The sequence below is a fragment of the Pristiophorus japonicus genome, chromosome 2 (assembly GCF_044704955.1).
Source record: "Pristiophorus japonicus isolate sPriJap1 chromosome 2, sPriJap1.hap1, whole genome shotgun sequence".
Classification (NCBI taxonomy): domain Eukaryota; kingdom Metazoa; phylum Chordata; class Chondrichthyes; family Pristiophoridae; genus Pristiophorus; species Pristiophorus japonicus.
This window is the reverse complement of record NC_091978.1, coordinates 84,836,609-84,863,679: the sequence shown is the minus strand read 5'-3', so window position 1 is coordinate 84,863,679 and position 27,071 is coordinate 84,836,609. Positions and strand designations below refer to the sequence as shown.

At 43.6% G+C, this 27,071-nt stretch overlaps 1 protein-coding gene across 1 annotated transcript in view; it reads left to right on the top strand.

The window, feature by feature from the left end:
• The window catches only part of nol6 (nucleolar protein 6 (RNA-associated)), a 161,903-nt gene that overhangs the window by 19,345 nt on the left and 115,487 nt on the right, over positions 1 to 27,071 (top strand). Inside the window, exons 2-5 of the mRNA XM_070868064.1 lie at positions 254 to 490; positions 10,831 to 10,947; positions 18,935 to 19,114; positions 21,362 to 21,530. Coding sequence (XP_070724165.1) covers positions 254 to 490; positions 10,831 to 10,947; positions 18,935 to 19,114; positions 21,362 to 21,530 — 703 coding nt within the window. The remainder of the gene's footprint in view (positions 1 to 253; positions 491 to 10,830; positions 10,948 to 18,934; positions 19,115 to 21,361; positions 21,531 to 27,071) is intronic.

Sequence of the window (27,071 nt, the reverse complement as noted above, 5' to 3'; positions counted from 1 at the left end):
GACTCCTGCACCTTGCCTTGTTTTCTGCTATAGAGCCCAGTAGAATGTTGAAAATTTGTGCATATGGTGGCAGTGGTGTCTCCTGTTCGCTCCGTTGCTGCACTCCCAGCAGGATTAAAAATGTGGGCAGACGTAGATTTGTGAAGGGTCACACTACAGCCGCATGTGGCTCATGAGGTAGAGGTTGTTTGTTAATTTAATAGTATGCATCTTGTTATACTGTACTTTGATTCTTCTGTGCTTGAATTTAAAGGATTTAGAAACAGTCCAAGATGATGAAAACAATAGTGTTGATGACAAAGAGGAAGATGAAGAGAGTAAAAAATCTGGAAAGAAGAGGAAAGTCATGAAAACAAAGCAAACAGATGCTGGCGTGATTGTACCTCTTAAGCTCAGTAAAAGAGAGCTGTACAAGCCACCAACTAATGAAGAACTCAATCAGCTGAAAGAAACGGAGAATCTCTTTCATTCCACTCTGCTTAGAATGCAGGTACTGTGCCACTAATGATATAAACTTTTGATGGTTTGAATGTTTCTATTATGATAAAATAAAACCTCTTTTTCCTCCACCTACTATCACGTTGAAGCACAAAATGCGATGATTGAAAAATTGTGTCTATATTTTAAAAATACATAATTTTCTCACTCCTCTTCTGGAAGGCAGTGACTTGTACTTGGGTATGGCTTAACCGGCTACCATCACTCTCTGGTACCTCGCTCATTCTTCGATGTACAGAGGGACCTGGGTGTCCTTGTACACCAGTCATTGAAAGCAAACATGCAGGTGCAGCAAGCAGTTAGGAAGGCAAATGGTATGTTGGCCTTCATTGCAAGAGTATTTGAGTACAGGAGCAAGGAGGTCTTGCTACAGTTATGCAGGGCTTTGGTGGGACCACACCTGGAGCATTGTGTGTAGTTTTGGTCTCTTTACCTAAGAAAGGATATACTTGCCATAGAGGGAGTGCAGCGAAGGTTCACCAGACTGATTCCAGGGATGGCAGGACTGTCATATGAGGAGAGATTGGGTTGACTAGGCCTGTATTCACTGGAGTTTAGAAGAATGAGAGGGGATCGCATTGAAACGTATAAAATTCTGACTGGGTTGGATAGACTGGATGTGGGGAGGATGTTTCCCCTGGCTGGGAAGTCTAGAACAAGGGGTTACAGTCTCAGGATACGGGGTAGGAAATTTAGGACCGAGATGAGGAGAAATGTTTTCACTCAGAGGGTGGTGAACCTGTGAAATTCCTACCACAGAAGGCTGTAGAGGCCAAGTCACTGAATATATTTAAGAGGGAGATAGATAGATTTCTAGACACAAAAGGCATCAAGGGGTATGGGGAAAAAGCAGGACTATGGGCCCCAAGTTTCCACATGATTTGCTCCTGATTTTTAGGAGCAACTGGTGTAGAACGGAGTATCTTAGAAATCGGAATTCTCCACATTTAGTTTTCTGCAGTTCTAGTCAGGTAGAACAGTTTCACTTTGGAACTGAATTTTTTTTTCAAAAGGGGGCGTGTCCGGCCATTGACGCATGATTTGAAAGTTTCCACAGTGAAAACGTACTCCAAACTAACTTAGAATGGAGCAAGTGAAGATTTTTGTACACTTGAAAAAACCTTGTCTACACTTTAAAAAATCAGGCGCAGGTTACAAATTAGGCGTCGGGAACGAGGTGGGGGGGTGAAGGGAAGTCATTAAATTCTACAATCAATCCTTAGTTATACTTATACAAATATTATACAAATAAATCCAACCTGAATAAAAATTTATAAGCAAAGAAAAGATTAAATAAAGCATGTTCCTACCTGTGTGAAAGTGCTTCAGGCAGGCCTTTCAGGTAGCGGTGTGGCGTCGGTCTCGGGGGCAGGCAGCAAGCAGCCTTGGTGCTTGAGGCAGGCCTTCATTCCCCGCAAAGATGCAGCACCCGGACGGACTTGAGGCCATTCGGCCATGGGATTGCAGCGGCGTCAGTGGCTGGCCGGGAGCCGAAGAATGAACACAGGACATAGGCAGCTCATTAAGGTTCTTGAGGCCATACGGCCACGCTTTAGGGGCGGCGTCAGTGGCTGGCTGGCAGCCAAAGATACAGCAGCAGCCTTCGAGCTGTGAGGGGGACTGAGGCCATTTGGACAGGGAGAGGCAGCCACATAGACAGTATTATATTTAAATTTGCAGAATGGGTGCTGCATTGTCAACACAACGTATTATGCAATGGTTTGCCATCAATTCACTGCATAGGAGAGAATTGATTAGAGCTCACCGCACCAGCAACGTCGTAGCCCGTAGGTTGATGGGCAGGAGACCTTACCCACGTCGACAATATCGAACCAGGCGCTCGTACCTGGACATGAGCGAGGCTGATTGTATGAAAAGGCTGCGTTTTCGCAGAGAAGTTGTCACTGAGATCTGTGATATGGTGAGAGCAGATTTGCAGCCCAGAAGCAGAAGGATAACTGCCTTGTCTGTTGAAGTGAAGGTAACAGCTGCACTTTCTTTCTATGCCTCGGGATCGTTTCAGGCTACAACTGGAGATGTGTGTGCCATCTCTCAACGTGCAATACATGGCTGCGTTTACCAGGTCACGGCTGCACTTTATGCGCGAAGGAATGACCATCAATTTCCCAATGACCGCACAAGCGATCCATGAGAGGGCTGTGGGCTTCTTCAGGATTGCCGGCTTCCCAAAGGTACAGGGCTGCATTGATTGTACCCACATAGCCTTACGAGCACCCGTGGAGGAATCTGAGCAGTACCGAAATAGGAAAGGTTTCCACTCTATCAATGTGCAGCTCGTGTGTGACGACAAGCAGCGCATCATGTCAGTCGATGTGAGATACCCTGGCAGCACCCACGATGCGTTCATCCTACGCGACAGCGTTCTATCTGACATGTTTGAGCAGCAGCCAGAAGGGCAGAGCTGGCTACTGGGAGACAAAGGGTACGGCCTGACCACCTGGCTCATGACGCCCATACACGTGACACGGTCAGAAGCTGACCGTCAATACAACATGGCGCACATTGCGACGCGCAGCATCATTGAGAGGACCATTGGCATATTGAAACAGCGATTCCGATGCCTGGACCATTCTGGAGGACACTTGCTATACTCTCCTCAGATGGTCGGTCACTTCACTGTTGTGTGCTGCATGCTTCATAACTTAGCCATCATGAGGCAGCAGGAGCTGGTAGTGAAACCCGAAGACCGACGTGAGGGTCCAGTGCATGATGATAGTATTACGGAAGACCAGGATGTGGATGATAACGACAATCAGGAAAGCATGCAAGTGCCTGATGCCGGAGCACGAGGTCGGAGGAGGGCCGTCCATCGTGCCCCTTTAACGATTGCTCGAGACTTGCGCTAGCAGCTCATCCGTGAACGCTTCAACTACTGATGCCGGAGGGCTCTGCGACCACTTTTGCATATGGACATGTTTATTCTTTGCAGTTGTTCCTACGTTGTGTTGTGTTAATGGAACATGAAACAGTTTTAATGAAAAAATATTTTATTGAAAAGTTAACGTCACTCTAATAAAATATTTGTTGTATCAAACTATACTTTTTAATATGACTCTTGAAGATCACTTAAAAACTTTAAGATCACTTATAAACTTGTAAAGTTACAAAAGTTGCAAAACGCTTTCTATGTGAAAAATTTTACACTCTAAGATCACTTACACTTCAAGATCACTTTTTAGATGCAAAATTAAATAATTTACAGAATGTGAGAGCATTTACACTATAAGATCACTTGCAAACCCTGAGATCCCTTATAAGTTGTAAAGTTACAAAACTTACAAAACAGTTTAATTGTGAAAAATCTTACACTCTGAGGAACACTTAAACTTCAGGATCACTTTTTAGGTGCAAAATTAAATAAGATACAAAAAAATGTGAGAGCATTTACACTATAAGATCACTTAAAAACCATAAGATCCCTTATAAGTTGTAAAGTTACAAAACTTACAAAACAATTTCAATTTGAAAAACGCGACTACAGCTACATCAAGAACAAGAACAAAAGCAGCAAAGAAAGGCTGCAACCATGTCTCATCCATATCTCAGTGAGTGGCCTTGGAAATAGCGGATGCATTGACAGTCATTTTCCAACATTCCATTGACTCTGGATCAGTTCCTATTGAGTGGAGGGTAGCCAATGTAACCCCACTTTTTAAAAAAGGAGGGAGAGAGAAAGCAGGGAATTATAGACCGGTCAGCCTGACCTCAGTAGTGGGTAAAATGATGGAATCAATTATTAAGGATGTCATAGCAGCGCATTTGGAAAATGGTGACATGATAGGTCCAAGTCAGCATGGATTTGTGAAAGGGAGATCATGCTTGACAAATCTTCTGGAATTTTTTGAGGATGTTTCCAGTAGAGTGGACAAGGGAGTACCAGTTGATGTGGTATATTTGGACTTTCAGAAGGCTTTCGACAAGGTCCCACACAGGAGATTAATGTGCAAAGTTAAAGCACATGGGATTGGGGGTAGTATGCTGACGTGGATTGAGAACTGGTTGTCAGACAGGAAGCAAAGAGTAGGAGTAAATGGGTACTTTTCGGAATGGCAGGCAGTGACTAGTGGGGTACCGCAGGGTTCTGTGCTGGGGCCCCAGCTGTTTACATTGTACATTAATGATTTAGACGAGGGGATTAAATGTAGTATCTCCAAATTTGCGGATGACACTAAGTTGGGTGGCAGTGTGAGCTGCGAGGAGGATGCTATGAGGCTACAGAGTGACTTGGATAGGTTAGGTGAGTGGGCAAATGCGTGGCAGATGAAGTATAATGTGGATAAATGTGAGGTTATCCACTTTGGTGGTAAAAACAGAGAGACAGACTATTATCTGAATGGTGACAGATTAGGAAAAGGGAAGGTGCAACGAGACCTGGGTGTCATGGTACATCAGTCATTGAAGGTTGGCATGCAGGTACAGCAGGCGGTTAAGAAAGCAAATGGCATGTTGGCCTTCATAGCGAGGGGATTTGAGTACAGGGGCAGGGAGGTGTTGCTACAGTTGTACAGGGCCTTGGTGAGGCCACACCTGGAGTATTGTGTACAGTTTTGGTCTCCTAACTTGAGGAAGGACATTCTTGCTATTGAGGGAGTGCAGCGAAGATTCACCAGACTGATTCCCGGGATGGTGGGACTGACCTATCAAGAAAGACTGGATCAACTGGGCTTGTATTCACTGGAGTTCAGAAGAGTGAGAGGGGACCTCATAGAAACGTTTAAAATTCTGACGGGTTTGGACAGGTTGGATGCAGGAAGAATGTTCCCAATGTTGGGGAAGTCCAGAACCAGGGGTCACAGTCTAAGGATAAGGGGTAAGCCATTTAGGACCGAGATAAGGAGAAACTTCTTCACCCAGAGAGTGGTGAACCTGTGGAATTCTCTACCACAGGAAGTAGTTGAGGCCAATTCACTAAATATATTCAAAAGGGAGTTAGATAAAGTCCTTACTACTCGGGGGATCAAGGGGTATGGCGTGAAAGCAGGAAGTGGGTACTGAAGTTTCATGTTCAGCCATGAACTCATTGAATGGCCTGCTCCTGCACCTATTTTCTATGTTTTCTATGTTTTCTATGTTTCCTCATGGGGGTGTCATTTGATTGGCTGGGCTGTGTGCCCTTATTGCAGCAGCTACCTCGACCAGGCCCTCCCTGACGGTCTGTGCCGTCATTTGCACTCCCTCGGACATTCCCTCCCTAAGTTCCCGTGTCATTACTGCTATTTCTCCCGTCAGGACTGTCAACTCTTTACCTACTGCATTGACGCCACCGATGAGTGATCGGGTAAGCTCATTGGTCTCCACAACCTGAGCCGCATCTGTTGCACGCTGCATCTCAGGTCTGCCTCGTGGCACCACTACACTGGGAGGCGCAGGCTGGGACTGTGGAACGCTCTGTGTTGCAGACGGCTGAACTGGAGGGAGAGGCTCGGGCTGGAATGGTGGGATGCTCTGTGTTGCAGACGACAGCATTCGAGTGTGAGCCGTGGGCTGGTATGTTGGACGAATGGGTGTAAACTGCTCCATGATATCAGCAGCAACACTGGGACCTGAACCGTCGGAATCAAAACCATAGTAGGTGGAAGCAGAACCTATGCGAGAGGGAGGCGCAGGCTGGGACGGTAGTGCACTGACTGTAGAATGCTGCATTATACCAGCAGCACCACTGGGACCCGCAACATCGGAAGCGAAACCATGGAAGGTGGAACCAAGACCTATGCTAGGGGTTGAAACTCTGATGCCCCTTGATGGGGGCTCATAAACATTAAATTGGAAGCTCTCCCCTGCAGACATTTCAGTCATCGCTGCCATCATCCAGTCTGGATCGTCCGCAGCTGGTTGTACTGGTTCTTGTTCTGTACCCTCAGGATTCTCAGGGTTGGCAGCAGCAGCATCGTCATCGTCATCGTCATCATGTTCTGCAAAATACATCAGAACAGTCAAATGCTTAACAGCAAGGGAGGGGGCCGGATGGGTGGCATGAGTACGTACTCTCACACATAGCAGGCCAGGCAGCAGTTTGATTTAAAGGGCCATGATGCATTTTCAGGACTTACCCTCTTCCTCGCGTGCGGGCCCAGCTTGTGCTGTACCGATTGCTTTTCTCCATGTACGACTCATCATAGCAGCTACCCTTTGTTCCAAGGGTGTCAGTGGATGCAGATTGGGCATGCCTCCTACTCTTCGAGTTGCCTTCCTTTTGTTGTGGGCCAATTTCTTCTGCAAAGAGTAAAATATAACTTTTTACAGAGTGTGTCAGTCTGCAAGGTGGGACATACAGATAGCCAGGTTACAATTACGATTAAATTAAAAATGGGAAATATTACTTACACTAACTACTTGACCAAGGTCGTGCCATTTCTTTTTACACTGACTTCCAGATCTCCTGGTATGCACCACTGCGCAGTAATCTTCTGCAACTTGGTTCCAGCGTTTCTTCATTTCTTTTGGTGGCACTTTTATGCGACCTCTGTTGCTGGTATCTAGCTCCTGCCATCTCTGCTCAATTACGTTGACTAATATCTCCACTTCCTCATGCAAGAAATTCTTTGTTCTTGGTGGACGTTGATCCATTGCAAAGTTGAATTGGCACTCTTATTTCTCCAAACACACAGTCCTTAATTTGTAGGCACCGGTTCTGCAAGTTTAGCAGTGAAAAGCTGAACTCACTGTTTCAGCAGGTGATTTATTCAGCAGTGCTGCTAAAAGCACTCCCTCACACACAGAAATATCAAGAAAATTAAAATGCAAGCCTTTGCAGGGGTCCAAGAAACAAATTTTCACTTTTTCTGCAGCACTTTTAAAAATGGCCGAGTGCCAATGTTTACTTCAGACTGCGCGTGCGCGAACGCTCCAACGCGCACGCGCAGGGTTGCCGGCACCAAAAAAACTCATTTCAATTGTACCCGCCCCCTCCTACTTACAAAATCGGCGCGAGTGGTAGGCTCCGCCCCCTGTGCGCCGCGCCAAGCAGACATCGAGCTGCAAGGCGCTCGAGAATACCGCGTTTTTTTTCAGGCGCCGTTTCCGGCGCGAAAAACGGGCGCCTAGCTCGGAGGGGCGCCTGTTTTGCCGCGTGTGGAAACTTGGGGCCATGGTGTTGAGATAGAGGATCGGCCATGATCATATTGAATGGCGGTGCAGACTCAAAGGGCCGAATGACCTCCTATCGCTCCTATTTTCTATGTTTCTATGTTTCACGAGTGTGGCCTGTGAATGCTGGCAGCCAGTGCAACCATGTCTTTACCCAGTGTCCACATATGCACACGTCTCAGCTGGAGTTGCTCGGCGGTGGTCAGGAACCTTAGTCCAGGGATACCGTGGCCAACATCTGCTGAAATTAGTTTAGCACCACACAGCAGATACAGAGCTTGGGACCTTTTGGCTCAGAAATACAATGTTAGTGGCCTATTATACATGGCAGTTTCAACGCATAGTTCATTGGTGAAGAACTTTTCCCATTTTAAAATAAAAGATTAATTAGCCCAATGATAATGGCCCTGAAATCTCGGGTCCTTCTTCCCGCGGGTGTTTGACTCAATTCTAGAGAAAAGATGCGCACTTAACATTTTGCTGCTGCGCCCACCAGAGATCCCAGTCCTGAGGTCTCCTCTCCCTGTGCATCGGAGCGCGTGCATGTCTGGATGGATGTAGAGCTGGAGCTGGAGTCACATGGCACTTGGCAGCCAATCCAGTATTTTCTCATTCATAATAATGGGAACTCTGTAAGTCGGAGTTTTCATTATTATGATTGAGAAACACGCCCCTCCCCCGCAACACCAAAACACCAATAAAAAATAGGAATAAAAATCACATAATTTAAATTAAATTTAAATTAAAGTTAATAAACCTTTTGGAAAAAAATATATATATTTCCGATTTTTAAAGTTTTTTATTTATGGTTTAAAATAAAATTACCTTAGTGGGCAGGGTTATTAACATTAAAATGTGTTTTTTAAATTTTATTTTTATGTTTTTGTATGTTTTAAAACTCTTACGCTAGTAAAAATAGGCTATGCACTTGCTTTTACCAGGCACAAGAGTTTTAAGGACATTCACAGGGCAAGACATGGGCAAATAGCGCAATTTTGCTCATGCGAATGTCCTTGCTGCCGAGATGCGTGCGATCTGTCAAGCCAGAACTTGACAGATCGGAAAAGCCGGTTTTTGGCGCGTGCACATTCCACACCGAAAACCGGCTTTTGCGATGCCTTCCCGGGTCTGTACACACTCAGTACGGACCTGGGGAGGCCGGGATTTCAGGGCCGGAGTAATTGGAAATAAATATATTGATAGATGATGCTCTCGGCTCGACCATTCCAATGCTCGTGGATTGCTAGATCAAAGAGCCGGCATGATGGGCTAAATGGCTTGTTTCTGTGCTGTGAACTTGTATGGCTTACCTGGTAAACCTTTGGGAAGCTGTGCTTACATCGTGAAGTAAAGTTTCCATTACTTGTTGATCGGCATAGTGGACAGTAGTGTGTTCGTGAGCTATTGTACATCATGGTTGCAAAGTATAGTTCACTAGTTATCTCAATGACAAAGTAAAAATTGTAATTAAATATTTTGATGCATGGTGTAATATGGTGAAGTTGCAGTAACTGTAGAAGGGTACAGATCTTCGACGATCCTTCACCCCTAGTTCACATTCATTATTCAGTGATCTGTGCTGCAGGAGCACTTTTGAAATTTTAGGACCGGGCCGAGCTTAACTGTGATCATCAGTAGTTGACTATCCTGTGAATACACGTTGCCTAGACTCATTCATGAAGAATGTTCACTTGGGCAAGGTATTGGCGGGCTGTTAACCCCAGCAACTGTGACATTTCCCATTGTTATCTGAACTTGTGCATCTTGATGGTGTGTTGATCAAGCAAAATAAAAATGTTCTGAATGATAACTGCTGTTAGCTACAGTGATTTTATTAGGAGGTTTATGAACTTTATACATGTGATCAGTGTATTGAGAGAATTGTACCACGAAGATCACTATTGCTTCAGGGCAAAGACAGGAAATTATATTCAAACTTCTTCAGCTACATCTTGTGAGTAAGGTGATTCTCACTAAACCAAAATATTAATGCTTGGAAAGCACAAAACTTCTCGGGGTGCGGGGGAGAACTTAAAATTAGGAAACCAATGTAATAAAATAAAATAATTGTTAAAAAGGGATAAAGTGCTGTGTTGAATTCTTCAGACTGCCTGGCACACCATCTGACAATGTGCAAAGTTGAACATCCTCACAGCTACTTTAATTAAAGATTTCATTTAAATCCAATTAAAAATCCTCCTACTGTTACTAAAATGATCCGTGCAACTGCCAGATGTAAACATTTTAATTAATTTTATACAAGCTTTGGGGCGTGCGCTCATCCGATGAAACGCCAATTTGTGTTCAAAGCATCGTGAATTTTAATTTTATAAACGCATTGTTCTTGTTCATAATTGCGCACCTTTTATATTGGAGCTGCCTGATGTTGTTTGGAATGGAAGTAATAACAGTGGGAGGTTTTATTTCTATACAGTGACCAGTAAATTTGAACATTTTTTTTGTGCTTATATTAAGTCACAGATGTAAAAATTTACATTAGCTCATTGAGTTATGTTTCAGATTGAACTGACGGTTGGAATTTACTTTTATATTCACCCCCCCGCCTTGCCGAGGGGGATTGTCAAGGTGGTAGTGAGTTGCTTGTAGAGAGAGCTAAGAAGCAACTTGTGTTCACAAAAGGTGCTTACAACACGCCACCTTCTGACTTCCCCTGATGAGGTCAGTTAACTCAACACTGGCCGAAGAGCAAACTTGGGCTTTCCTGGTCCTTACAGCTGTATGCAAGTGCAATGCTGGATGTGGAACAGATCTGTTCACCGAAGGAAGTTCTTGGGCTAGCTGATTTCAGCTCGGATGGTGGGGTGGGGCGATGATGTATTGTACTCGCTGTGCCTTGACTTTTACAGTGCCTCCATATGCAGTCTTAACTCTTGTCACCTAAACATTATTCAGATGCTATAGTGTGCACTCTGTATGGCTGAGCACTGTATCAACACCAGTACTTTGAAGATTTGTGATATTTTCTTTTCCAATTTGCTCGCTTTCATCTTTGTTCTCCCAGAGATTGAACCTGGGTCCTGTCACGTCAGTGTGGCAACATCACATTTGGCGGCACGTTACCAGTGAGTCATCAGAAGCTTTACAAGTTTTGGGTTATCATAAAGATGATTTAAGCAGGTCATCAGTAAAATGTGTTACTGTTGAAGTGGTAAATGTGCTTGTGTATCTATTGTCCATATTCTTCAAGATTACTTGTATTTACAGATTGAGGAACTTCTGAAAGAAGTGAAATTGAAGGAGAAGAAACGAAAGGCTATTGACTCCTTCCTCCATGAAGTGAATAATCTCCTCAGCAACATACCAGAAACAAAGCAAGTCAATGTAAGCAAATTCAATTCTTGTTTTTTTTTAACAATACTGAGGTGTTGTACACCTGTTGATATCTATAGGAGGGTAATTAAATTGATTGTAGTTTGTAACGAATGCATAGCTGATAACCTAGTACTCTACACAGCTCCATAACAAATCCATTCAAGCAAGCGTAACTTGCAAAAGTTACATAAGTTAACTTTTTATAACATTTAGGATTTTTACATCTGAGTTCCTCTTATCGCTCCTGTCCTGACACATGCCTCGGTATATTTTTCAATACTGACAGTCAATGTTCCCTCTAATTTTTATTTGGCCCGCGTGGGCCATTCAAAATTCCGCGCATGTGCATTTTTTCTATTTAAAAACTGGCTCACCAGCTGTGCGGGGCCGCACAGCCTAAAGGGAACATTGCTGACAGTGCTTTGTCCGAGCAGGCTATTTGTCAAACATGGACACATGAGTATTTCAGCTGTGGGACGAATGAAAGCGAGTGCATCTTCAAATCGTCATCATCATCATCATAGGCAGTCCCTCGGAATCAAGGAAGACTTGCTTCCACTTCCAAAGTGAGGTCTTTAATGGCTGAACAGTCCGATACGAGAGCCACAGACCCTGTTACAGGTGGGACAGACATTCGTCGAGGGAAGAGGTCGGTGGGGCTGGTTTGCCGCATGCTCCTTCCGCTGCCTTCGCTTGATCTCTTCACGCTCTTTGCGTTGAGACACGAAGAGCTCAACGCCCTCCCGGATGGACTTTCTCCACCTCGGGCGGGTCTGCGGCCAGGGTCTCCCAGGTGTCAGTGGTGATGTCGCACTTTACCAGGGAGGCTTTGAGGGCGTCCTTATAACGTTTCCGCTGTCCTCCTATGGCTTGTTGTAGAGCTCTAGCCCCTCGGGGGTATAAACTGGTTTTGTATCACATTAACTTTTTAAAAACTCTTCCCCTGATCATCTGTCGTTTTACCCATTAATGGAGTTGCCCAGTTTACTGTGGACAGTCTCTCTCATCCTGTTGAAGTTGGCCTTACTTAAATCTAGAATCTAAGTAGCTGTTTTACGTTTGTCCCTTTCAAACGCTACGTTGAACTCCATCACGTTATGATCGTTATTGGATAAATGTTCATGCTCTGGGGATTGAATACTGGGAAATCTTATGCTCTGTTACTATTGCAGTGTTATGTTCAGAAGTAAAGATTCGTGTCCATAAAGGCTAGCCGTGTGGTTTTCCAGTTGCTGGTCTGTACAGGTCTCTTTCCATCTTGTGAACAACTATGGGTGTGCAGTTGTTGTAACTTTGCTGCCTGGGATGAATTTAGAAGAGGATCAGAATAGACTGCTCCATAAACTCATGAGTTTAGGGACTAGTGTGGAAGATATTTGCTGGTGTTTGTAATGTTAATGAGGATAACTGAAAATATATGGGGGTAGCAAACAAGAGCTGTTTTGTTAATCTGTGACATTTAACTATGAGTATGGGGCTTCAAGTTATATTAAACTGCATGCACCAGGTAATCATGAAGACGGTTTGTGCAAATAAAGCTGGTTAATTAGAATTAATGGAAATTGTAAAATGTTGAATCTTTTTCACAGTGTGAAAAGGAAAAGGCTTTTTCTGATAATGCGGTGGGAGGGAGATCTATGTAAAATTGTTGCCAAAAGATGTTATTAGAAATTTCTTAATTTATTTTCCACCCTGACTCCTCTTAATCACTCCCCACCCCCCCCCCCCCACCCACCCTTCCAACAATGGGGGATTCCTGTTGTCTTGCCACCTGTCCACAGCTGAGATTAGAAATTTGGCAGCAACATGGGTTATCAAAGTGCTGTGTGACTGCATTGTGGGTTGGATTTATTGTATGTGAATGTATACAGGGAGCATTCTCTCCCTCCCCAAACCAACATACTTTTTGTTGGATGGCTATAAGTTACAAGCACGTTTATGTTTGGGAGGCTATCTTCCTCGATCTAACCTGTTCTTCCAGAAGTGTTCACTCCAAGGGATTTCTAGGGGGTGAAGAAACAAATAAGTAGCACACTGGCAGTAAAGGTTTAATGTTTGGAGACAGAATGCTGAGGATTGACTGCCATTTGTCAAGTTTTTAGTTGGGGGGGTGAGGCAGATTTTGAATTTGACCAGTGTACATATTTTAAAATCTTTTTAGAAACGAACACACCTGTGAAGACTTTGTCTAGTAATGGGTTCAAGTTTTGAATTATAACTGGATTGCTAGGAGCCCTGCTAAGAGACCACCTGTCTATAAAGATTGCTATATATCCGCTTCAGTGACCATTAATTACGTGTTTCAATATAAATATTTTTCTGAGCGTTGTTTAAAAAAAAAACAGACTGAAATCTCAAAACGCTGCGGTGCTTAACTGGGTGAGAAGAGAATATGTTAAACACAACACCTGTTTTTTAATTAAATATTTGGGCTAGAAAATTGGCAAAGGCTTCCTGTTCTTCAAGATTCAAACAATTGTCCCTGCTCAATTGAATCTGCCTCAGGTGGAGCTGACATGATGGTAGATGAATCGGCCATTTGAAATCTACATGAAGAGTTAGTATCTCCATTTACAATTGAGACAATTCCCATCTGAGTAATTTTGATTGTGTTCTTTGGTATAGGCCCTGAAGTTGAATAATGCACGCTATGCTGCAAGGATGGGCAACAGTAAATGTGTACTTGAGTTTTTTTTGGTGTGGTCTGGACAGGAAGAGCAATGACTGTTTTGATTCCTATGCACAACATTAATCTATAGGATCTTCTATCAGGAAATGATCATTAGATGTATCTGACAATCAAAATGTGGATTAAATGGACAACCGGTTATAATATATAAAACTCCTACTAACTCTGCATCAACAAGAGAGGGGACAGTTCTGGACTTAGTTTTAGGGAATGAAGCTGGGCAGGTGGAAGGGATATCAGTGGGAGAGCATTTTAGTGGTAGTGATCATAATTCAGTTAGATTTAGGGTAGTTATGGAAAAGGACAAAGATAGACCGGGAATAAAAGTTCTCAATTGGGGAAAATTAATTTTACTAAGCTAAGATGTGATTTAGCCAAAGTGGACTGGAAACAGCTACTGGAAGGTAAATCAGTGTCCTAGCAGTGGGAGGCATTCAAGGAGGAGATTGTGAGGGTTCAGAGCAAGTATGTTCCTTAAAGAAAAAGGATGGGACTAACACATCTAGAGCAGCCTGGATGTCAAGGGACATAGAGGGTAGGATAAAGAAAAAAAGGGAAGCTTATGACAGATACTGAGGGCTCAATACTGCAGAAACCCGAGAGGAGTATAGAAAGTGTAGGGGTGAAATTAAAAAGGAAATTAGGAAAGCAAAAAGAGGGCATGAAAAAAATATTGGCAAGTAAAATCAAAGAAAACCCAAAGATGTTCTATAAAGATGTTAAAAAAAGAGGGAGAGAGATAACGGGGAATTATAGACCGGTCAGCCTGACATCGGTAGTGGGTAAAATGATGGAATCAATTATTAAGGATGTCATAGCAGTGCATTTGGAAAGAGGTGACATGATAGGTCCAAGTCAGCATGGATTTGTGAAAGGGAAATCATGCTTGACAAATCTTCTGGAATTTTTTGAGGATGTTTCCAGTAGAGTGGACAAGGGAGAACCAGTTGATGTGGTATATTTGGACTTTCAGAAGGCTTTCGACAAGGTCCCACACAAGAGATTAATGTGCAAAGTTAAAGCACATGGGATTGGGGGTCGTGTGCTGACATGGATTGAGAACTGGTTGTCAGACAGGAAGCAAAGAGTAGGAGTAAATGGGGACTTTTCAGAATGGCAGGCAGTGACTAGTGGGGTACCGCAAGGTTCTGTTCTGGGGCCCCAGCTGTTTACACTGTGCATTAATGATTTAGACGAGGGGATTAAATGTAGTATCTCCAAATTTGCGGATGACATTAAGTTGGGTGGCAGTGTGAGCTGCGAGGAGGATGCTATGAGGCTGCAGAGCGACTTGGATAGGTTAGGTGAGTGGGCAAATGCATGGCAGATGAAGTATAATGTGGATAAATGTGAGGTTATCCACTTTGGTGGTAAAAACGGAGAGACAGACTATTATCTGAATGGTGACAGATTAGGAAAAGGGGAGGTGCAAAGAGACCTGGGTGTCATGGTACATCAGTCATTGAAGGTTGGCATGCAGGTACAGCAGGCGGTTAAGAAAGCAAATGGCATGTTGGCCTTCATAGCGAGGGGATTTGAGTACAGGGGCAGGGAGGTGTTGCTACAGTTGTACAGGGCCTTGGTGAGGCCAAACCTGGAGTATTGTGTACAGTTGTGGTCTCCTAACCTGAGGAAGGACATTCTTGCTATTGAGGGAGTGCAGCGAAGGTTCACCAGACTGATTCCCGGGATGGCGGGACTGACCTATCAAGAAAGACTGGATCAACTGGGCTTGTATTCACTGGAGTTCAGAAGAATGAGAGGGGACCTCATAGAAACGTTTAAAATTCTGACGGGGTTAGACAGGTTAGATGCAGGAAGAATGTTCCCAATGTTGGGGAAGTCCAGAACCAGGGGACACAGTCTAAGGATAAGGGGTAAGCCATTTAGGACCGAGATGAGGAGGAATTTCTTCACCCAGAGAGTGGTGAACCTGTGGAATTCTCTACCACAGAAAGTTGTTGAGGCAAATTCACTAAATATATTCAAAAAGGAGTTAGATGAAGTCCTTACTACTAGGGGGATCAATGGGTATGGTGAGAAAGCAGGAATGGGATACTGAAGTTGCATGTTCAGCCATGAACTCATTGAATGGCGGTGCAGGCTAGAAGGGCCGAATGGCCTACTCCTGCACCTATTTTCTATGTTTCTATGTAAATACATTAAGAGCAAGAGGATAATTAAAGAAAGAGTAGGGCCTATTAGGGACCATAAAGGTAATCTGTGTGTGGAGGTGAAAAACGTGCTTATGGTTCTTAATGAATACTTTGCGTTTGTTTTCACAAAAGAGGGGGACGATGCAGATATTGCAATCAGGGAGGAGGAGTGTGAAATATTGGATGAAATAAATGCAGTAAGAAGTATTAAGGGGTTTAGTATCTTTGAAAGTGGATAAATCCCCAGGCCTGGATGAAATGTATCCCAGGCTTTTAAGAGAAGCAAGAGAGGAAATAGCAGAGGTTCTGGCCATCATTTTCCAATCCTCTCTGGCTACAGGTGTGGTGTCGGAGGACCGTAGGACTGCTAATGTTGTACCGTTGTTTAAAAAGGGAGAAAGAGATAGACCGAGTAATTACAGGCCAGTCAACCTAACCTCGGTGGTGGGAAAATTATTGGAAAAAATTCTGAGGGATAGAAAAATTCTTTAAGGACAGCCAGCATGGATTTGTTAAGGGAAGGCCGTGTCTGACTAACTTCATTGAATTGTTTGAGGTAGTAGCAAGGAGGGTCGATGAGGGTAGTGCGTCTGATGTAGTCTATATGGATTTTAAACAAGGCTTTCGATAAGGTCCCACATGGAATTAAATCTGGAGAAGTGTGAGGTAATGCATTTGGGGAGGGCTAACAAGGTTGGGGAATACACAATAAATGGTATGACACTGAAAAGTGTAGAGGGACAAAGGGACCTTGGAGTGCATGTCCACAGATCCCTGAAAGTAGCAGGCCAGGTAGATAAGGTGGTTAAGAAGGCATAAGGGATACTTGCCTTTATTAGCCGAGACATAGATATAGTATATAGAATGTACATAAAATATGCTTGAACTGTATAAAACACTAGTTAGGCCACAGCTAGAGTCGTGCGTGTAGTTCTGGTTACCACATTACAGGAAAGATGTGATTGCATTAGAGAGGGTACAGAAGAGATTTATGAGCATGTTGCCTAAACTGGAGAATTTTAGCTATGAGGAAAGATTGGATAGGCTGGGGTTGTTTTCTTTGGAACAGAGGAGGCTGAGGGGGGACCTTATTGAGGTGTATAAAATTATGAGGAGCCTACATAGAGTGGATAGGAAAGACGCATTCCCCTTAGCAGAGGGATCAACAACTGGGGGCATAAATTTAAAGTAAGTGGTAGGAGGTTTAGAGGGGATTTGAGGGGAAATTTCTTTACCCAGAGGGTGGTGGGGGTCTGGAACTTACTGCCTGAATGGGTTGTAGGGGCAGAAACCCTCATAGTATTTAAAAAGTACTGAATATGCACTTGAAACATTTAAAATAATGAAAGGGATAGACAAGATAGAGGCAGAGAGGTTGTTTCCACTGGTCGGGGAGACTAGAACTAGGGGGCACAGCCTCAAAATACGGGGGAGCTAATTTAAAACCGAGTTGAGAAGGAATTTTTTCTCCCAGAGGGTTGTGAATCTGGAATTCTCTGCCCAAGGAAGCAGTTGAGGCTAGCTCATTGAATGTATTCAAGTCACAGATAGTTAGATTTTTAACCAACAAGGGAATTAAGGGTTACGGGGAGCGGGCGGGTAAGTGGAACTGAGTCCACAGCCAGATCAGCCATGACCTTGTTGAATGGCGGAGCAGGCTCGAGGGGCTAGATGGCCTACTCCTGTTCCTAATTCTTATGTTCTGATGTTCTTATGTTATGAAGTGCCGTAACCTACAAGACTACGGGCAAAGAGCTGGAAAGTGGGATTAGGCTGAATAGCTCTTTGTCGGCCGGCACGGACACGATGGGCCAACTTCTATGATTCTTTGATCTCTCGTGCATCTACGGTTTTATTTCTTCAGAGTTATGCATTTCCTTTGGAGTTTGGTTTTTCTTGCTGCAAAAGTGCCTTTGTGAATGTGCTGTAGCTTTTTTTCTTTCTGCTTTCCCCAATTTTTCTCCCATCTCTCAAGCACATTGATCTAATTGAGCTGCCTAATTACTGCATCCACAAAGGTGAGCAACCTGCTCTGGTGGGAAGCACGGCTGCTGTGGCGTTGCACATGGAGAGCCGGGACCAAACGCAGTATTCAGATAAAGCAGGATTAGAGGCGGGAAAGGAGGAAGATAATTGGAGAGAAAGAAAAATGAAGACGATGGGTGGGTGGATGGGGAGGAGAGGGGGGTGGGTGGGTGAAATAAAGACGGAATTGCAGGAGCACAAACTCCGCCTGGGGAATAACGAGGCTGATTTTTTTCCCCCCAGTGGTGGTGGGGGGTGGAGGGGGCGCGTTGGGGACAGGTCTTGTGCATGTGGGGAGGGGTGGAGGAAATGTGTTAGACCTGACTTAATTTTCAGCAGAGGAGGATGTGCCGCTTGGTTTATGAGTCTGTGGGGGTAGGTGGGGGGGAGGTGAGGCGGAGGGGGAAGTGAATGTTTCCAGACAGAATTCCTGCTTGTTTAGGAGCACTGGTTCAGGAGTTTGCCGATTTATTTCACAGCGATTGCGCATTCCCTTCTGATTGGGGAGTTCTGATTTGGTGCCATTGTGTATGGTCGGTGTCTCTTGGGACGCTGGCTGGCAGTGGTTTCTTCCATTTTTTGTGGGGGATTCATTTTGGAGATTGGCTGGTTACATACTTCTCGTCCCATTCCTGTTTCTTTATGTGAGGTTTCCCTTAACATTGCTGATGACTGGCCAGCAACTAGTAATTTTAAATACTTGTCCTGTGGTTATGCTTGGATTTTGCATGAGAGTAGGAGTTACTTAAAAGTGTTATTTTAGTTTTAATCTTTATACACTAATCTATTGATGAAATTGAAGATGGTTCCGTGTCTGTCATGTAATGTTAGTTGAGCTCTAAACGCTCGCCACACGTTAAAAAAATCCACACACAGGCATTTTCCACCTCTTCAATTGGAGTTCAGGGCTGGAACATCGGGTCCTTCATTGAAACATCTGTGAACTCATGTGAAAACAAATCATCCTCGTTTGAGGGACCACCTCTGATGATGACTGTATTTTATGGGTCACATAATGTGGCCCCCATAGCGCCACCTATAGCTGCAATATCTGTGGAATATTGTAACCAATCACCATTGTCATGGCGTGGATTCATTTTGGTTACTCTGTTTTGTATTCCAACAGGTTACAGACCAATCCTGGCTTCCTAAAGGTGTTAAAGTTCCTTTTCTTCAAGTGCCATACAATATCAAAGGGAAGTTCCACTTTCTACCTCCTGTCTCTGTAAAAGTTATTGGAAGCTATTTACTTGGTACTTGCATCAAACCAGAGATCAATGTGGACGTTGCTGTTACAATGCCTGCAGTAAGTTTCTTCAATGTTGTGTGCTTCAGATTTTCTCAATTCATACATTTTGGTTCTGAAAGTCATTTTACATTTAATTTGGTCAGTGCAGTACCTACCACCCATCACCATGTTTAATCTTCTCCAAACCGAATTTATTAAGAAATCCAAGAGTAGAGTTTTTCTATGCCTGATAGAGTGCGCACACTTTTCCTTCCTGTAGGGTCACATTCAGCTTTCCTAAGCCCAGAGAACAGGTTAGATTGGCAAGAGCCAAGGTTTGGGGATCCTTCAGTGTGATCTTTTGATGAGCTGTTCTGCATGCCATTCAATGGCCTCATTATTCTCTTTTATTAGTGGATCTTGTGCCCCTGTGATGCTGAAGCTACAACCTCTTCGACAGCTCTGCAGGGATTTTGTACTTTTGGCAACTGGCAAATTCTAAATATCTGAACTCTTATCTTATGATCCTGATTCAGCAAGGTGCTGCTAACTGCAGTTGAACTTTAGTGTAGGTGGAAGGGACAAAGTTCCAAGTGACTGCAACTGGGAGGAAGTTCGAAAGGTGACATGGTGTGTGAAGCTTCACTGGTATGAGCTGCGGATATTTTGAATAGATACATGATGTTCAGTTATTGCCTCAGCTGTTGATACCAACGTGGACTCGTGTTGATCTCGTACCAATTCAATTGGCTTATTCGAAGCTCCTTTTTAAAAAAAAATGACAGTCCCAAAAGTTCTGGATATTCTAGAGAAGTGAGAGTTTGTTTTTAAGTCCAGAGTATTTCCAACTGAAGCCGTTTCAGGACGTGCCTTCATGGTTGCTTGGTTCTGCATGGTCCAGGCATAGCTTTAGTTCCACAAACATCTTTCTTTCTGTTTCAGTGTACCACCCTCCCAGCTCATTGTAAGATTCAGACTTGTGTGGCAACACTTAGCGACATGTTTTCAGATGCAAGACCCTTTTCACACCGTGGACCGACCGTGAGGCACTTTGTGTTCCAGCATGTTGGATCTGTCAATAGGCGGCCTGGGCAGGATTTTCGTTTCTGCTCATTTCAGGGTGGGAACAGTTTGTGCCTCAGTCAGGCTCTAAGGGAGGCCTGGGAGAAAAGAGAACCTGAAAAAAAAACACCAAGAAACCTTCCCAATACATAACTCATGCCACCACAACATAAATCGCAAAAAAAAAGAAAAACAATCACACTTACCTGAGGTCGACATTACTTACGTTGCTGAAGCCGCCACAGCTTGGACCGCTAGCGTTCACAGACATTCCCAGCACAGCGCTTTATGGATCGGTGGCAGCCAAAAATCGAGCCAGTGTCGCAACCAGGGGCGTTGCACACCGGCCCGCCTCTTCCGGGCAGTAATGCTCTGCAGCCCGTCGAAACCAGCACCGAAAGTCCCGGCGGGGCACTGGAAGCTGGCTGCCCGCCGGAAGTGCTAACCGCTGCCATTGCTAACAGGGGCGGGCAGAAGACTGAAAATCCATCCCCTAGAGTCTTAAATTAGTGGTTTGGAGAGAAATGCTAAAAGTCACAGCAAACTGTTGTTCCTGGGGTGATTGCTCCAGGATAGAGGTCTCACGTCTGGGAGGGAGAAGATATTCTAGATTAAATTTGGAGGTGCATAAGGAACTCGCTGAAAAAGGGGAAGTGGCAGGTCCTAGTTCGGGGAGGGATGTGTGCTTGATTGGAATGATCCAAGTGAGGGAATTGAACCTCTATCTTACTATACTGGGGCACCTTCTGTTAACTCACTGACTAGATATTTAAAATTATTTTTCACAGAACTGGGATACATTAAAATAAGATACTATATGATGACAGGTTGCCAAAATTTTTTTTTTTTTATTACATTTGTTAACGGGGATAGGCATCATCTGCAGTGACAAGTCATTAGAACCCAAGCTGGGGACTGATGTTCCAGACGTGGCCTCAGCTGTTCTTCATACTTCCCTTAGGGAAGCTTGTTTTGGACAATTATCAGTGGGAATGAAATTGAAAACTGTTAAAGAGTAAATTGCATCTGACATCACATATGCATGCATCTCTTGGCCTGTTGACATAAGGAGTGACATTGGGTTTGTTTATGAATTGCTGTTGAAATTCTGCTATTGCAAGCATGGCATATACATTTTGATCTGATTGAACTAAGTACAGAAGGGAAAAAATGGGGAAAAGGAGTGAAGAGCAATAGAATAATGTAAATGAAATCTGAGGGATGAGGTGTTTTCAATGTTGACCCTGAGCTTTCTAATTTCAGGAAATCCTCCAAGCGAAGGACAACCTTAACCAGCGCTACCTCAGGAAGCGTGCACTCTACCTGGCTCACGTTGCCTCTCATTTGTCCAAGAACGAGCTCTTTGGATGTGTAAAGTTTGGCTACTTCAACAGCAATCACTTGAAACCAATCCTGTATCTATCTCCACAAGGTCTGTTTAAAAGCAACATTGTACTGGAGTAGAAGTTATGTTACACTAAAACAATGCTGTAAATGCACAGGCTGCATGAAAGAAAAATGGGGCCTAGATTTTCTGATTGTAAAGCTGATCATAGCCTATTTAAAATGACTGGGTTACCATCCATAACAACCAGAAAACCTAGGTTAGGTATCATTTTGGATTGGACTCTTCATCGGAACAGACTTGTAAAGGTTGATGTGACCTTTCTTCTAACACATGACAGGTCTGCATGCTTTGTGAGTCAAAACAACAATGCATTCAGGCTGGAGTTAAGTGCATATATTGCAGCAAAACATCTTGGCTGGATATATGGAAACAGATTTTGAGGTGTAGTTTGTCGCTTTAGAGATGTTAAATTGAGTTTACAGTTGTGATTTGATTAATGTAGTATATTTTGAGAGTTTAACAATGGCTGTTGGTGGAGGGAGGTGGGGGGGAGCAATAAAATAACCCAAATTTTCAGGAAGCACTTCACAGCATCAACCGGTGATCCGTACAGTAATAATGGTCATTGTTGGGTCAAGGTTCTTAGTGAATAAAACACTGTTTCTAAGAACTGTGGTTAATTATATTAATACACATTTATATTTATTCAACCTTCTCTGCTGAGCTACTTTTTTCTGTCTGATGTTCTTTCCTCCTCCTGCAAACATTGTCTAGTACTGGGGGGCAATTTCACTGATTCCAGCAGCGCTCCATATCTCACTGCTCTTTGCATCCAAAACAATAGTGACTATATTGAAAGTAATTCATTGGCTGGGAAGTGCTTTGAGGCACCCTGAGGAACTGTAAAGTGCTAAATAATGCAAGTTTTCGTTCTTCCATTTGTTTTAAGTGGCCATTCTCCTTGTGTGAGCTTAACATAAGAACATAAGAACATAAGAATTAGGAACAGGAGTTGGCCATCTAGCCCCTCGAACTTGCTCCGCCATTCAAAAAGATCATGGCTGATCTGGCCGTGGACTCAGCTCCACTTACCCGCCCGCTCCCCATAACCCTTAATTCCCTTATTGGTTAAAAATCTATCTATCTGTGATTTGAATACATTCAATGAGCTAGCCTCAACTGCTTCCTTGGGCAGAGAATTCCACAGATTCACAACCCTCTGGGAGAAGAAATTCCTTCTCAACTCGGTTTTAAATTGGCTCCCCTGTATTTTGAGGCTGTGCCCCCTAGTTCTAGTCTCCCCGACCAGTGGAAACAACATCTCTGCCCCCATCTTGTCTATCCCTTTCATTATTTTAAATGTTTCTATAAGATCACCCCTCATCCTTCTGAACTCCAACGAGTAAAGACCCAGTCTACTCAATCTATCATCATAAGGTAACCCCTTCATCTCCGGAATCAGCCTAGTGAATCGTCTCTGTACCCTCTCCAAGGCTAGTATATCCTTCCTTAAGTAAGGTGACCAAAACTGCACGTAGTACTCCAGGTGCGGCCTCACCAATACCTTGTACAGTTGCAGCAGGACCTCCCTGCTTTTGTACTCCATCCCTCTTGCAATGAAGGCCAACATTCCATTCGCCTTCCTGATTACCTGCTGCACCTGCAAACTAACATTTTGGGATTCATGCACAAGGACCCCCAGATCCTTCTGCACCGCAGCATGTTGTAATTTCTCCCCATTCAAATAATATTCCCTTTTACTGTTTTTTTTTCCCAAGGTGGATGACCTCACATTTTCCAACATTGTATTCCATCTGCCAAACCTTAGCCCATTCGCTTAACCTATCTAAATCTCTTTGCAGCCTCTGTGTGTCCTCTACACAACCCGCTTTCCCACTAATCTTTGTGTCATCTGCAAATTTTGTTACACTACACTCTGTCCCCCCCTTCCAGGTCATCGATGTATATTGTAAACAGTTGTGGTCCCAGCACCGATCCCTGTGGCACACCACTAACCACCGATTTCCAACCCGAAAAGGACCCATTTATCCCGACTCTCTGCTTTCTGTTAGCCAGCCAATTCTCTATCCATGCTAATACATTTCTTCTGACTCCGCGTACCTTTATCTTCTGTAGTAACCTTTTGTGTGGAACCTTATCGAATGCCTTTTGGAAATCTAAATACACCACATCCATCGGTACAATGCTCGTTATATCCTCAAAGAATTCCAGTAAATTAGTTAAACATGATTTCCCCTTCATGAATCCATGTTGCGTCTGCTTGATTGCACTGTTCCTATTTAGATGTCCCGCTATTTCTTCCTTAATGATAGCTTCAAGCATTTTCCCCACTACAGATGTTAAACTAACTGGCCTATAGTTACCTGCCTTTTGTCTACCCCCTTTTTTAAACAGAGGCGTTACATTAGCTGCTTTCCAATCTGCTGGTACCTCCCCAGAGTCCAGAGAATTTTGGTAAATTATAACGAATGCATCTGCTATAACTTCCGCCATCTCTTTTAATACCCTGAGATGCATTTCATCAGGACCAGGGCACTTGTCTACCTTGAGTCCTATTAGCCTGTCCAGCACTACCTCCCTAGTGATAGTGATTGTCTCAAGGTCCTCCCTTCCCACATTCCCGTGACCAGCAATTTTTGGCATGGTTTTTGTGTCTTCCACTGTGAAGACCGAAGCAAAATAATTGTTTAAGGTCTCAACCATTTCCACATTTCCCATTATTAAATCCCCCTTCTCATCTTCTAAGGGACCAACATTTACTTTAGTCACTCTTTTCCGTTTTATATATCGGTAAAAGCTTTTACTATCTGTTTTTATGTTTTGCGCAAGTTTACTTTCTTAATCTATCTTTCCTTTCTTTATTGCTTTCTTTGTCATTCTTTGCTGTCGTTTAAAATTTTCCCAATCTTCTAGTTTCCCACTAACCTTGGCCACCTTATACGCATTGGCATAAGGCAGTGTCGGCACATTTGACTGTGGTGAACATCACAGCTGCGGAGACAAGGCATCCACACGCAGGCACTTCCTACCGAGAGTTCTTGAACAATATAAACTGAAAATTGGAATCAAAAATAGAAAATGCTGGAAGCGTGCAATAGATCAGTCAGCATCTGTGTTGAAAACAGACAAGTTAATGCTTCAGGTGTAGATCTTTCATCACAGCTACAACAGTGAGGTGCTGGAGCGCTGGTGGAACCTGAGGGGGCGGACTAGGTTTAATATCTCATCCAAAAGACAGCATCTCGCACAGCACTCCATCACTACTATACTGAAATGTCAGCCGAGATTGTGCTCAAATCTCTGGAGTGAGGCTTGAACTCACAACTTTCTGACTTAAGTCAAAGGAAATAGTAAAAGCAAGATCGAGGCAGCAATTAAGGCATCTAGTGGCATCAGAGCTGCGGCATAATTTCCCCATACAGTCAGTGTGTCCCTTGGCACTATTCGAAAAGAGTCAGGCTGTTCTCCTGGTGTCTTGGCTGATATTTATCTCTCAACCAATACCACTGTACCAGATTGTCTGGTCATTTACCTGATTGACTATGGGACCTCACTGTATGCCAGTTGTCTGCTCTGGTTCCCTGCATTACAACTATGACTACATTTCGAAAGTACGTGAAATGAATAAATTCTTAAAGAGCACTGAAAGGGGGAGGGGAAGGAGAGGAAAGAACAAAAGGGGTAGGTCTGTGATAGGGTGGAGAGATTTGAGAGACAAAAGGATACTCCTTCCAGGTGACTTGTACTTCTTTCAGTTTAGTATTCTGTATTCGCTGCTCACAATGTAGCCTCCTCTAGATTGGGGGTGACCGCTTTGCGTTCAGTTCAGTCCGTAAGTGTGACCCCGAGCTTCCAGTCGCCTGTCACTTTAATTCTCCATTTCCACTCTTGATATCTCCGTCCTCGGACTCCTGCGCTGTTCCAATGAAGCTCAACGCAAGCTCGAGGAATAGCACCTCATCTTTCGTTTAGGCACTTTACAGCCTTCCGGACTCAACAATTTCAGACCTAAATCTCTGCCCATATTTTGCTCTGATGTATTTTCTCTCTCTCTTTGTTTCCCATGACAGCTGATAATTATCCTGCCATTCACACCCTATCTAAACGAATCTTTTTCTAACTTCTGCTATTACCACCTCAAGTCAGCCCATCGTCCCTTTTGTCTCACAAATCTCTCCTGCCTTTCACCCTATCACAGACCTCCCCTTTTGATCTTTCCTCCCCTTCCCTTTTCAGTGCTCCTTAAGAATTTGTTCATTTCGGACATTTGCCAGTTCTGACGAAGGGTCATTGACCCGAAACATTAACTCTGCTTCCATCCACAGATGCTGCCTGACCCACTGAGATTTCCAGCATTTTCTGTTTTTATTTCAGATTCCAGCATCTGCAATATTTTGCTTTTGTTTCAAAAATACTCTATTGGCTATGAAACACTTTGGGATATCCTGAGATTGTGAAAGATGTTATTTAAATGCAAATTTGTTTGAATTGCATTTAAAAAACTTTTTGTATGAATAAAATGCAAAGATTTGGATGTAATTTAACCTCCAAATTTTCCTGAAAAGAGAGGATATTTCACCTTTTGTGGACTAACCAGTGGAATATGCTCAAGAAGTTATTTGTGTTTTGTGGTTAGTCTACTTGTCTAAACATTACATCACACTGTTAACATTACATCACTATGTTGACTTGTCTAAACATTACATCATACTGTTGCCAGTGTGATATCTTCTATATCCCTTACAAGGCAGGAGAATTTGAAAAATAAATCTCTCTCTGACTCTCTTCTTGACAATAACTAAATGGGCTGGAGAGTAATTAAAAATACCAGAAGGTAGAGTTTCCACTTTGGATGCAATTGGCAATCCGGGTGCAAATTGTGCCCAGAATTATACTAGTTTAGAAAAGTGCTTTTTTCCCCCTCAAGTTTCCACTCAAATTCATTTGCATATCATCAAACGGCAACTTTGCCACGAACCAGTGCAATTGGGCACTAATACAAAAGCAAAATACTGCGGATGCTGGAAATCTGAAATAAAAACAGAAAATGCTGGAAATACTTAGCGGGTCAGGCAGCATCTGTGGAGAGAGAGTTAACGTTTCAGGTCGATGACCCTTTGTCAGAACTGGAAAAAGTTTGATGACGCATCATCAGCTGGTTTCCTTAAAGGAACCATGTCCAACTTTAATTTGACATTAGTGATGTCAGTGTTCGACAGCATTGAGGTGCTGCAAGGCTGCACCCAGGCTATCTCCATGACTCCCTCCATATGCAAAATTCCGGTCATAGTGTACAAAAGTAAGTAAGTTATGATGAACCTTTATAAAACATTGGTTCGGCTTCCACTGGAGTATTGTGTCCAATTCTGGACACTTACTACTAGGGGGATCAAGGGGTATGGCGAGAAAGCAGGAAGGGGGTACTGAGGTTGCATGTTCAGCCATGAACTCGTTGAATGACAGGCTCGAAGGGCCAAATGGTCTACTCCTGCACCTATTTTCTATGTTTCTATGGACACCGCACTTTAAGAAGGACGTGAAGGTCATAGAGAGGGTACAGAAAAGATTTACAAAAATGCTCCTAGTGATGACACACCACTTGGA